Genomic DNA, 14,039 nt, shown 5'->3' with positions numbered 1-14,039 from the left:
AGACGCTTAGTGACACATGGTTTCAATAAGGGCTCTTGTTTGGACGTCTGCGTTTTGGGGGCTTGAATAAGAAAAATTTGAAACCGCCCCCCAGAGTGGAAAAGTTGATTACGCTCCGCCGTTGCATTCCCATATACACGGCACAAAACTCTGCTCACGTCACGTACACGATTATGTCACATATTTGTGCCAGTGCAGGGAAGCAAAAAACATGTCTAACTATATCCGTCTGTCCGTCCGCCCTTTAAGCCGCTCTGGCTGCTTCAATAACACAACAACAGTCCTTCCAACAATTTTTTTGAGATTTTTAGGTTTTTTGGCTAGTCATCACAATTTTGTTTTTTTGCGGCACAGATCGTTGAGTTAGAACACAGATCAAGATGAAGGGAGAATATACACAGGTGCACGGACATAAAATAAAATTCCACACACTCTTGCGTCTCTGTATACATGCAGATTTTCTCTGATAAAAACGCTCTAAATGCAAAATAAAAAGTGGAGACGAGGCAGCACTTTGACATCTTCTGTTCAGATCATTATCATATTCACACAACCTAAAACACAATAAATTTAACCTTTGATTTAAAAAAACGAAACACTAAACACATACAACTCAACGATTTGAACATTCGTGAGTTTTAAGAATACACTTTTCTCTGTTTGACACTGACAAACATCAGTGACTCTCATGAGTCATGGTTAAATGCTGCACTATTGTGAGTGTAAACCAAGGACGTCAAGGACCAGAATAGGTTTAGAAACATGTTGAATTTATAAAGGAAGATGGTAAAGTAAGGTAAAATCTTATATTTCTATGAGGCCATCAATGTTGGAGGTGGCCAGACTTCATCATCTTTTAGAAAGAAACTTTGATTTACTGTAGGAGGTCATCCAATGCTAAGCTCGCCTCAATCCCATTTCCGTGCGTGAACACTGGTAAACACGGTTACTGGGGGTGCAAAGATCAAAGTACGCTTGCATGTGTGTGTTTACACATTGCAGATGTTAGAGCTTGGCCTTGCTGAAACAAGCTACCCTTGAACAGACATCTGGACCAAAGATATGCCTATTGCTGTGCCCTTTGTGATGAATGGTGCTAATTATGGCTCTAACACAATGAAGGCACGAACATTTATATATATATATATATATATATATATGCTCACAAACACAGTCTTCAGCATTTCGTTGACTCAGTAAAAGGGATTAGGAGGAGCTTCAAAGCAAGGCACAAAGATTGGCCAGGAGGCGCTCGGGTCCTCCGCACATGACCACTGGGGGACCCATAGCAGATTAAAACAGCCAAGTCTCGTTACCGGTTTCTACTAACTGACGATTGTATTGGGCCACTTGAGGAGGCCTCTGAAGGATAACCAGGCCAGGTGGATTAGGAACGTTGTGGTTGAGGGAAACTAAAATAACAGGAGAGTGTGGCAAGCGAAGGTAAATTTTGCCACTGGTATTGAGGTTTTGTGTACACACGACACATGTTTCACTAGAGGAATTGTAGCTGACTTGAAAAACCTGAAAGAAATGGAAAAAAGAAGCTGGACTAATTCCTGTGGATACCTGATGGAAAAGATCAATTTGCTACCAAATGAGAGCTCAAGGTAAAACAAGGAGAGAGAGCAAGAGAGAGGAAGTATTAACAGTTTGGGTTTGCTTAATCACTGAATAAATAATTGTGCTGGAGTGACATCAATACATGATGCTATAGATGCTTACGAATTGTTACAATCTGCTTGTGTTTGCAGTAAATGTAGATTTTCGATACAAAATTTGCATAATAAAGCACAGTGTCTAAATGTACTCATATTTCAATTGTAACGGGGGTCAGAGTTATCTCCACAGGGGTTCTGTTTCCTAAGGACGGGAGCCACCTGGCTGCCCCACAGGAGGCCATTAAAGCTCGATACAAGCAGGGATGGGCAGATGGAGAGTGTGGTGGGAGGAAATGGCAGAAAGATTCCTTCAGCCAAGACCTGATCAAGTCCCTCCTGTTGGATGCGTGCTGGCAACAAGGCATTGGCATACATGCAACTAATAATCTCTCTCTCTCTCTTTTTTTTTAAGTAGTTGGTATTGTGTTTTTTTTGTGATTTGTTTTACCTATTGTACAAATAAATGTGTTGGGCAGGTCGCCCAGGTATACCTGTATTAAGGGCTGGCCAAATACTCTTGGCTGAAACGATTAAAAATGCACTCTTGGGTATTTGTTCTTAATTCTGGGTATTGGTTAAAAAAAAAAAAAAATCACCAAACACTACTCACATGCTTACCTTTTAAATTTTACACCTATGCTGGCAAACTTGAATTGTCACAAATGCTAATAAAGTGGAGCCTGCAAACTTAAAGGGCCCCAGGTTGGCCACACAACTGGCACAAAGGAAAAGTGTGATGATAGAACTTGAACAGGATCTATTGTGAAATATGCACAAGAAATATTTCTTAAGAGGTCAATTCATCAATATAAGTTTTATTATTCAGCGGTTAAATGCTCCATAAACTTGTCTGACAGGAATGCTAAATGTTTTTTAAACATTGCCTTACATTTGAACAATAGTGACAACTTGAGCCTGCAACAAATTACTACATTTCCTATGGGAGCATTTGTTGTAAATGACAACAACTTGGAGGTTCCAGTGCAACAATTTGTGGCCAATCTTGTGGTGTCTAACATTCTGTTTCCATCCCCATAGCATACTTCAAGATATTGCTCATCTCATATACGACCGCAAATATGAAGGCTGGATAAATGAGCATCATAGCGCCGCTAAAACGATTACACACAAGGACGTCATCGCGACTACGCCTTGTCAAGTATGAAAAGGAGGAACGTTGCATCTCATGGAGAGGGCGCAGAGTCAAGAAGGCAAATTAAAAGCATGATTAACACACACACACGCACACGTACTGTGCTGTAATGTAATGTGATGCGCCGTACCCGTACAGGCCTGTTGCTATCCTGGGAGGTGCAAATCACCTCAGGTTAATATGATCCAGCGCAACTCTTTTATTAGCCTGATGAAGGTAATAACAGTCTGGAGGGAAACGTGCTGCCAAGTTGGCAGAAAAACACCAATCCACAGCCTTACTCCACTTTTGTTCTTTATATTCATTAAAAGGGGATATTAAAATGGAATGTAATGTGGTCTATGTGACTGTAAAAAAAAAAAAAAGGGGAACACTAAGAGTTGTCCTTTTAGTTTATTCCTTGCCAAGACTGAATAGCGCAAACATGACAGTATGCAGTACACAAGGTTTTCTGACTAATACGGCAGCTGCTGTCACACTTACTAAACCAGAAGATCCTTCTGAACATAAATGTACAATTGTTTGCAATTGAGCACATCTACCTTAGCGCAGCTAGAGTCCGGCTTAACGCTAAGTGCTATCGAAAATTGATGGATGGATGTTAACATCTACCTTTTGTTTTTAAATCATTGTGCTAAATGACATTTTATTCATCAGAAGTACCAGATGTATTGGTTCTCAAAAAGTGACGGTATTGGTCAAAAAAAAAAAAAAAAAAAGGCTGTCGAACATCCCTAATAATTTCTCATAGAGAATAGACAGCTAAGGCCTAACCAGCTACATGAAGTCCATTTTAAGGCAGTACAATGCACAAATCGGTCAGCCATTTGACGGCTATGAAGAGTTTGCAAGATTAACAATGCTTTGCTGCGGGTTTCCTATGATTCATTGCATTTTTTGGAAAGGTACTGCCAAATGTACAGTATATAGCCTAGCTTTCACTAAATTGCATCCCGTTGGGTTATAGATAACGAGCGAGAGAGCCTTTCCCAAGGATTTCCCATCATCATCATCATTTATCATCAAACAAGCAAAAATGTTGACGGTAGATCAATTACACTGTAGTGTATAAAATAGCGTCTTTAAATTGAATTAGGATAAGCAAATTCTGTAGCTTCAATTGAGCCTGATGGCACCCCCCCCCCCCGCCCACGGATAATACACAATAAATATCATGCACGAGGTACATTAAGAGTAAATAAAGGAGAATGACAGTGATGGCTTGAACCTAAGAAAATAAACCTCATTAACTGGGGAGGCACACATGGATGGATGCGGCCAGATGGTGTTTTGTACTCATTTGTCATACACCGCTGACAGAGGAGGAGGAGGAGAGAATGAGAGTTGAAACAGAATAAAGACAAAACACGTGATTATTGAAGAGAAATATTCCGTGCGGACTTGTCCGTCTAAACGGGGCGCTATTCCTTCTGCATTATTTACTTCCTGAGACCATGTCTGTGATGCTAATAAATGCTATACATATACAAGTACTACTCCAGAATACCGACAATCACAAACTCCCATTTATACCTTAAACTAAGACAATGACGCATATTGAAGCACTTGAAATTCCAAACGACGCCTATTTATCCCCACAGCGTAACAATTTAATCTGTCAGTGAGCAAAATATGCCGCACTGTGAAATTGTCTCCAGGGCAACATGTTTATATTTACATTTAGGGATTTATTCTCTGTTCCTTTTACAAAGCAAATGATATGCTTTATTCATCATATCAACATTAGACGTGAACAAAATGCAAGCGCCATTGGCACACATTGATTATTTCGGTTTTGGTAGAATGCAATATTTCTAGTTTGCGTGCCAATGGGTTTTATGTTTTATTTTAGCATTTTACCATTAGGAGCAGAGCACTTCTATCACAATTTTTTTTTTTAATATACAGACGCTCCCCTACTTACAAACATTCGAGTTACGAACAACGGTACATACGAACATTTCTGCGCGTACAGTATGTCGAAAAATGTTCGGAAAGAAATGCTGTAAGTTAGATTTTGTATTGCGCGTAGTGCTTCTTTCCGCCGCTAATACCGACGATTGGCGCTGTGAGAGCTCATTGGAGGCTGAGCAACGTGGCGAGGAGGAGGAGGAAGAAACGCCGGTCCCCATGAAGCAGGAAATAACTTTTGAAGCATCTCGATCCATACAGGAAATAACTTTTGAAGCCGATTCCAGCGACATGATATAAAATCCTCCTCTTCCTCCTCCTCCATCATCTCCTTAAGCATCGAGTACATCTTCCAAAAGTAAGTTAAACTTCATTTTATTTATCTTATTACGTACATGTACATACTGTGTGTGTGTGTCTCGCTCTCTCTCTCTAGCATACGTAGTACTTTACAGTACTGTACGTATTCTCTCCATTTTATTAAAAGTTTTTTTCAGTACAAACCAATGCAGGTTACTTGTACAAGCCTTAAACATGCTTATATAAACCTTCAATATACTTATATAGGCTTTAAACATAAATTATAATACAAAATATAGCACTGAAGCAACTTACGAACAAATTCACCTTACGAACGATCGTCCGGAACGTAACTCGTTCGTAAGGTGGGGAGCGTCTGTAGTGGAAGACCTAAAACCGAAACCTAAAAACCCATGTGACCATGAGAATAAGGGCCTGCTTGTAAATGCCCCAAAAATCTTGGGATCAGACTTTAAATGGCAGTCGTTAGCATCAAATTATAAACGCTCCATAGTAAATTTACAATATCATTATTATCAATGATAGCTAACACATTTTTACACTTGTAAGACCGTCAACACTGGTAATGTCATCGCTGTTGGGCGGAAACCTCATGGGCTCAAATAAGATCACGAAAACGCCACACTGGAAGGCCACATGTGAACCTATAAAACCTCAACTGTGAGGCTCACGACGAGTCCACCAGGCCGCCTCAAGCTCCCATTAGATCAAATTTAGGTGTAAGGTAAGCTTGGAGTCTGTCTTGTTGTTTTATAGAAGCATGTGAGTGGAGGTTACCCAAAGTGCAGAGTGCCTCTGCTCGGTTTGAGGTCCTCAACCAAAGACTCAAGTGATGAGCAGTGCAATTTAGTCTAGTGGGTAAGAGTGTGTGTCTGTGTGCACGTACGGGGATGCGGGTTGAGAGTGCGGATGGTTGAATGTGTGTGTGTGAGGGCAGGATCAACAGATGAAATCCACACTTGAAAGAGAAGCCCTTTCATGCTCTCCCAGCCATCTCTGACTAACCCCCCCCCCAAGTCTTTCTCATCTCACAGACGTTATCCCGGCTTCAGGTTAATGTGGGGTGGAGGTTCAAAAGTTCACAGGACCGAGGGAGCAAAAGACCACGACTGAGGACACAGGTGAGGCTCTAACTCATTCACTGCCATTGACGGCTATAGACGTCTAAAATTCATTTGAACTATTTCTATTAGTTTGACATTTTTTCCCACTTTTGTTAACAAGAGTATGAAAACCTTTTTTTTTTTTTACTGTACATTTAGAACAGATATAAAATTCATGATTAATCTTGAGTTAACTTGTGAAGTCATGTGATTAATTACAATTAAAATAATAATAATTGCCTGATGCCCCTAATAAAAAGAAAAAGAAAAGGAAAGATTATTAAAAATTAGGGGTGTCAGATGATTAATTTTTTTAAATTATTTTTATTATTATTTTATATCCGTTTTAAATGCACAATAAAAAAAATCTAGGTTGTAACACCAAAAAAAGTGAAGCTAATAGAAATAGTTCAATTTAATTTTTGACGTCTATAGCCGTCAATGGCAGTGAATGAGTTAATAACATGAAATTGATTGACAGTGTCTGTCGTTCTAATGTAATCTGATTGGTCACAATATTCTTGTTGAATAGTTATATCTGTAACTTTGTGTGTTTGTGTGGGTGGGTTTAAAAGGCGGGGCATGGCCTGGTGAGTGACGTTGGCATCAGCGAATGAGAGCGCAGTGCTGGCTGGCTGGCAGCTGGCTCACCCGGCACTAGCCTGTCGGCATGTTGAGTGACTTGAGGAGTTGTGGCCTCATTTGTAGCTCATGTACGAGTGAGCTTACGACTTGCTTATTTGCTGGCTGTGTCGTTACAATGCATTCTAACTAGCAGTGGTAGGCTTTATTGATTAACGTAACGTAACCTTGAGTTGGCGATCGCAGCCGTCTTACACATTTAGTGTGAAATGTTCTCACCTTAATTATTTTACTTATTAAATATATTTAAAAAAAAAATGGAATTAATGGCTGATGTGCGAACCACTACAGTACCAATGCCCCTTTCCTACAACCCAGAGTGCAGTGTGTTAATTCCTCCTTAAAGGGTACCTAACCATTTGACATTTCTTTCTGATTCCGTCTTAATTTATGGCTGAAGCAGCAACTAGAAAACTAAAGGGAAACAGAAGAGCAATGTAATTTTTGTTGTTCCCTAAAGCATGTTTACTGAAAGGGAATAAAAGCACGGCCTCATTTTGTTTCCTGTGTGATTTTCCTAAAGGGGATTTTTACACCGCCAGATGTGGGGAAGATGCCCTTCATTAGTACAATGCCTATGCACCAAAGCTGCACTTAAATCCAATTCAGTTCGGCGTGAAAGGGGGCATTACTGCCAGCCAGTACGACAGCCCACCCACCCACTCGTGATGTGTGTGAACTGACACGGCAAAAATGTGGTAACCCCGGGCGGGGGTTCAAGCGGAGATAAAACACACCAAGCGGACAAACAAGGATATATACCGAAGACACTTATTCTGGTTTAATTAAAGAGCAATTGACCTTTACATTTGACAAAGTGTCAGCTGTGGTAATATGCATTAAAAGCCAATCACATACTTTTAATATGGATTTCTCAGACATGTTTATGGTTTTAGTATATTGTTAAAAGCCATATACAGGGATGTGATTTGACCAAAGTGAAATTATCTGAAAATTTAGCCGGGGGTCTGGGGGCCGCATATCAACATATTGAAACATGATCATTATTACGTTCTAATATTTTCGAAAAAAAGGGGAAAACTGTCAAATTAATTTGAAAAGTTTACCACCTACCTCAAAATTCACGACTCTTATCAGCAACTGGTACAGGTTGTTGGGGTGGATCACGTCTCTCTATTACCGCTTCCGATTGTGATGTCAATAAGGGATGGAGGCCGTAAAGTTTTGGAGTTTTCGTTTGGGCACCGAAACTTCCAGCGACTGGAGTTCTTTCACGTGCTTTTTGCTCTTTGCGTGACTTTCAAGAGCTTTGAAACCTCTCCCACCATAGTCAATGGTATCATGGCACCAAATGCGAAGCGCTTTCCCGGCACGATCGATCTTCCGAATAAAGTCACTGAACAAATTCGTCACAGTCTTCTTTCCAACATTTGTAGATATATCCTTCTCTAACCAGTCCCATCGAAAGTTGTTTTTTACGATCTTGTCAATTTCCTTAACTCGCGGAGCATCTTTGCGTTCGATCACGGACATCTTTCTTTAAACACCCGGCAAAAACGTGTGAGAAATGAACAATGGCATACTCCTATGCCTTTATAACAAGCGCGTTTATTGGTCAACACGGAGACTTCAGCCAATCGCAAGATCCGTTTCACTTCAGCCAATCGCAAGATCCGTTTCACTTCAGCCAATCGCAAGATCCGTTTCATTTCAGTTACGGAAACACTAAAATGGAATGCTGTAGAGACGAAATCGGAAATTTTAAATTTTTTATTTTTGGAGATAAAAAAAGCGGAATTCCGCGAATTAGCGGAAAAATCACATCCTTGCATATATATATATATAAAAAAAAACAACTTCAAATGCACCATGTACAGTACTGTTTGGCCTATATAATCGTACACCGTAAATCATAGGATATTTTCCAAAAGGGACTGCACTACTTGACTCTTCACATCGTTTGCATACTTGTCATTTTGTTCTGTACTACCACACTAATGTTATCCTTAAATCTTAATGTTTGACAATTTGTTAAATGTTTTATTTAATTTGGGAAAATATACTTTAAATTTAGAAAGCTTTAATGGTCCAAAAAGATTTGCAAATGAAAGATTTCATTCAGGTTTTAAATCCCCCAAATATATTTTTTTTAAATAGCTTTACATTAAAATATATTGAACATATTTTGTGACCATATTGGGGAAAAAAATATATTAAAGTCAAATTTTATTCCAATATTTCAATGAATCTAAGCTCTTAACCTACCAAACAGTTCTGCTGATGAATGACCAAACATCTTGAATGCCTTTGTCAAGTTCCATAATAAAAAAGGAACATTTTTCAGAAAAATGCCTGCAATTCTTGTCACACTCCATCCAGATGAGTATTAGCTTTAGAGAGCTGTCATTGACTTACAGGGTCACCAACGGGGGCTCTTCATGTGTGTGTGTGTGTGTGTGTGTGTGTGTTGTTCATACACGTGACTACAGTATGTGTGCGTTTGTGGTGACTCATACAGTAGTCAACTGTCAGCGCAGAGGATGGCTTCATTCTGAGGGTTGTGGCGACACACACACACACATTTGATAGTGTGCTCGCGCGACAATGTTCAACCGTGTCAACATCTTGTGTGTGCATACACACGCTGAGGAAACAAAACAAGTGCCTAAAGAAATAACTGGCGGTCGGGATGCAGACAAGGAGTCCTGACAAGAAAAAGCGCACGGGGTGACTTCCACGCTGGCAGGGCTAAGGGGAGGGGATAAACTAACATTCCGGACAGGATGCTTCAACGCCACAGCAGCTTTTGTGTACTGAAGCAGAAAACAATAGTAGCGGTTTCCTAGTAAAGGTTTCACAAAATCGAGGCAATTAATTATCCAACATAACTGTAAAGGTGTAGGCATGCACAATATATCTTAAAAGGCATCCTTCGATTGTGTTATCACAGAGTACAGTAAGTGTATGTACCATTGGTTGCAATAATAAGGTCGGCTTGAATGATTTTATAATCTGTCTTTATAATGAAGAGAAACAAGAAGATTATTTACTAACGCACAAAACTTGATTGTGATCCAAATAAAAGACTGAATGTGACAAAAACGATCTGGAAAAATATGTCTGAAAATTCTGCAGTAAAGCCCGTATCTCACTGAAAAGTGAAGGCTCGCAAAGGGTGTGTGCAAGTAGCTAATGTTTTTTTATTTGTTTTTATGGTCAGGGTTCGTTCAAGGTCGCAAACCGTCACAGACGTTCACTAACAGCTTTAGTGAGTTTGCTTGCCGGCTGTTCAAAATTTCTGGCCGACAAGAAAAACGTTTTGCAAGCATTAAAACGTCTGGCGAACGTCTTTGTGATGGTGCGACAAAGAATGAACCCAGACAAAAAGCAACTATTAAGAATATTAAGAAGCTAAGCTTCACATTATGCCTTTTGCATTAAGATTTTTTTTATTCATTATATTTTACACATTTGATTTTGAGTATCTGCCAGTACGAGTACCAATCTGTTACTGTACTCAGGGATGTGATTTGACCAAAGTGAAATTATCTGAAAATTTAGCCGGGGGTCTGGGGGCCACTGGCACCCAGCTAGGTCCAGGGCGAAGGGCGAAGCCCCCCGGAGCTCATGGGTTTTCCGTGTTTTTAAGTACTTTCAATGCACTCACATGACAAAGAAATAGACAAAACAACAGCATAAATTTTCAATGTATATTGAACTATCCCATATAAAATGGCAGTTTTAGTCAACTCAAAATCAGTCACATTCAAAAACATTGGACTGCCTTTGCTTTTAAAAACTATCACTGAGAATATCATCATATCTAACTAATGTGATTACTAAGTTAACACATAAATAATGTTGAAGAGTTCAAATTTCATGAACAAATAATTGTATCATGACCAAATGAAAAGTAACTCATATTAGAGCATACCACAAATGTCTTTGTTATAGCAGAAGATGTTATCTGTCGGAGTCATGTGCATACACAATGAGAAAAAAAAAAAAATCGGAATTTTTTTTGGGGGGGGGGGGTTGTGGGGATAAAACAGCGGAATTCCGCGAATTAGCGGAAAAATCACATCCCTGTGTACTGTTTAAAATGACAGACGGTGACTATGAATCCAATATACAGGCCCCGCCCGTCATGTGCCTCTCATGTTGTTAAAAAAAAACAACAACATGTTCTATACACATTTTAAGCCTTAGCCTTCCTAAAAAACAAAACAAAAACAGAATATCTAAAATCCACATTTCTTCACCACATTAACCCAGTCATCCTGGCACTCACTGGCCTCCAGCCTCCCACGACCACCACGCCACTATGTGCTGCCACCTGATGAGAAATCTGGGCCTTCAAGCTGCCCCGTCCACCTGGTCACCACAGTCAACATGGAAAACACTCGCCATTCGCCACAATAGCGGCAGCAACTATCAGGGGAAGCGGAGATGGAATGTGGCAGACACAGTGGGTGAATGCCGCTAGGTGTTTTTCTTTTCTTTTCCCCCCAGCACTCGGCCAAGCTGTTCCCGTGGTCTATGTACGCTCATAAACAGGATGCTAACAGTGAGCGGTGTACCATATGTAGCTCTGTTTTTCAGACCAAGATAGCGAAGAATAGAAGCGGGTTTCAATCCAGCATTGTGCCACCTTGACCCACAGGTCTTGATCTTTATCGAACCGAACGGGCCCAGGAAACACACGTGTACTTACAGCTGGTACGAGGAGCTTCTTCACCTCCTCCACGGCTCTCCTCATCTTGATCTCGGCTCTGGTCTGCGTGTCTTCCACTGTGATCAGGACATGAAGGTCTTCGTTGAGGTGTTCCCAGTTTGGCTTTCCTCTATTCTGCTCCTCCTGGAAAGAGATAGACGCGTGAGTGAATGTGACAGCGTGGGTGTGCCGGAGCGCCACGGCGGCGGCGACTCACGCATCAGAGGAGGACATGGTCCTGTGAAGAGAGGCGGGATGACAGGAGCGCTCCTTTAGTCAGCTATTAAGCGTTTGCTTTGAAACGACACCCTTCTTTAGTAGAACACTCACTTAACCGAGACAAAAAAAAAAAAAAAAAGCTATGCCCCGCAGCAATTAATACCAGTGAAAAACGAACAGGTCAAAATTTGAGAGACAGGTGAAGCCGGAGTTAAGAATGCCATCATTATTTATGGAGAACTCATTGGTTTTGCTGAGAATAGTGCACGGGTAACAATAGCTGTCTAAGGCAGCACTTAAGAACAGAGTGGCAAATTGTAGTTGTAGATTTAACTGAGAGGTGACGTTTCAATTCAAAACTTTACAAAACATGGTAGTCCACTGGCATGGTTAAAAGTAAAAAATGCTTCAAAACTTGATGACGAAGCTAAGAAAGTTGACATATGAAAATAAAAAAGCTAACTTAGTTTAATTTAGTCTTTAAATGTCTTAACGGTCTTTATCTGACCTGCTTTTATTGTATCAACCGTCGCGGATCCTGAGGTCCTCTGGCAGCGGCCTTTTAACTGTTCCATGGGTGAGGACCAAAACACACGATGAGGTTGTTTTTAACCACTATGGTCCTCACCTATGCCGGAGGGCATCAGGTCTGCAGAGACTATTGATATTTTTAAGAGGAGGCTCAAGACACACTTGTTTTAGTTAGCCATTTAAATGATCTTTTTAACCCCTTTTATTTATTTATTTCATATTGCCTTTTAGCTTTGTTTTTGCCTTTTACTCTGTTTTCTTTTGGCTTTTAATTGTTTTTATTTTGTTGTCTTTTAGTTTTTAGCTCCAGTGTTTCCTGGGTGCGTTTCCTCACATGGTTTCTCTGTGGCCTGCCATGTTTTTTGTGTTGGGGGGTGGGGAGATTGTGTAATGGAGGTTTTAATTGTTTAGCACCTTGAGTTGCATTTTAATGTATGAAAGGTGCTATATAAATAAAGTTTGATTGAACCGATTAAGACCTGATTTTTATCATTGTGCTTTATTTATTATTAAAAAGGAACCCCGACTGTCATGATAAGTTTGCTCTATATTATTTATTTGGTTGTTACTAACATAACTATGAGATAAATTTTTCAAAAATACTTTTCAGTTTAATACATTTTCTAGAAACTTTATTTGGACGTACGCCGCTATTGTTATTTATGTCGCAACGCATTCAGTGCGTAGTGACGTAGCATGGCGGCTAGCTCTCTGCCGAGCAATGTGAAACGCTTATAAAGAAAGCAAGTTAAGATTCGTAGTATGCGATCGGGAGAGTCACCCATCTCCATGCCGTGCTCTCGTCATTGACCAGACACATTCAAGAGTTTTGATCGTCCCTTTAGGAACGCTACAGAGGCTTACCTTGCTTTCTTGGTAGCATTTCACATAGGCATTGCGACGTAAATAACAATGGCGGCGTTTACAGTCGAGATTCCTTTTAAGACTTAAGAATTGAGGAATTTTTTTTTTCAAATTGAGAGCCTCGGCATCAGTTGAGGCTGTAAAGACACATCGCGTTGGCGGCTGTGTAAAATTCGTACGCTGTCAAGAATAGGCGCATTTCACCCACTCAATCTTTAATTGTAGCAATTATCGCCCAAATCAATCCAAAGCAGCGCCACTGATCACAGCCATTTTTCACTATTGTATGCGCCACAATGCATTGTGGCGGTGGCGCCCTGACGTGATTTTGGATTGAGTCGTGGTGCGCCAAGGAGAGACACTCGGAGCCGAGTGCCACCCACTTGCTTTCTACTCTACAGAGAGCTGTTACCATGGCACTGCTCTTTAACACGCACGCAGGCACGCACGCACAGAAAAGTTCAATATTCCACTCTCGTTTTCCCTTTTTCCACATAAGGGGGAAGGGCCTAGTTTCTGCGCCCAGGCCATTATTCCACCGTGGCTGTTTTGCTTATGGACCATTAGGGGACACAGACTGAAAGGAGACTCGGCATATTCGAGGCGGGACATGGACAGGGTGGTTCAAATATAAAAGCACAAGAGCATACGGCAACTTTTTTTCTTCACATACCATCCTTGGCCACAAAGTCAACTACAATCTTGAGAGCTTCCAGTGTGCATATGTCAACTAAGGCAAGGTCACGGTGTGCCTTCTGACAGAACGTGACAAATATGAGGTCGGACGGTTCAAGGCAGAAGTTTCTAGTCGCTGCGGAAACGCTTTTTCATGTTAAGAGTTCAGTTGGTAATGCTCGAAAACACACAAGAGCGTGCAATCCAGTCCTCGCTATTACGAGTGAAGGTTAGTTCGACAATGCTTTTTGGACTTTGAGGCAGTAGCAGTCATGTGGAACTGA

The 14,039-nt window shown here is 40.6% G+C and overlaps 1 protein-coding gene across 6 annotated transcripts in view; it reads right to left on the bottom strand.

The window, feature by feature from the left end:
• The window catches only part of qkia (QKI, KH domain containing, RNA binding a), an 82,444-nt gene that overhangs the window by 22,620 nt on the left and 45,785 nt on the right, over nucleotides 1-14,039 (bottom strand). For all 6 annotated transcript variants that reach the window (XM_077559613.1, XM_077559620.1, XM_077559637.1 and 3 more), the window contains exon 4: nucleotides 11,467-11,610. In XM_077559613.1, coding sequence (XP_077415739.1) covers nucleotides 11,467-11,610 — 144 coding nt within the window. The remainder of the gene's footprint in view (nucleotides 1-11,466; nucleotides 11,611-14,039) is intronic.

The sequence above is a fragment of the Vanacampus margaritifer genome, chromosome 1 (assembly GCF_051991255.1).
Source record: "Vanacampus margaritifer isolate UIUO_Vmar chromosome 1, RoL_Vmar_1.0, whole genome shotgun sequence".
NCBI lineage: Eukaryota > Metazoa > Chordata > Actinopteri > Syngnathiformes > Syngnathidae > Vanacampus > Vanacampus margaritifer.
This window is presented reverse-complemented; position numbering and strand designations above follow the sequence as displayed.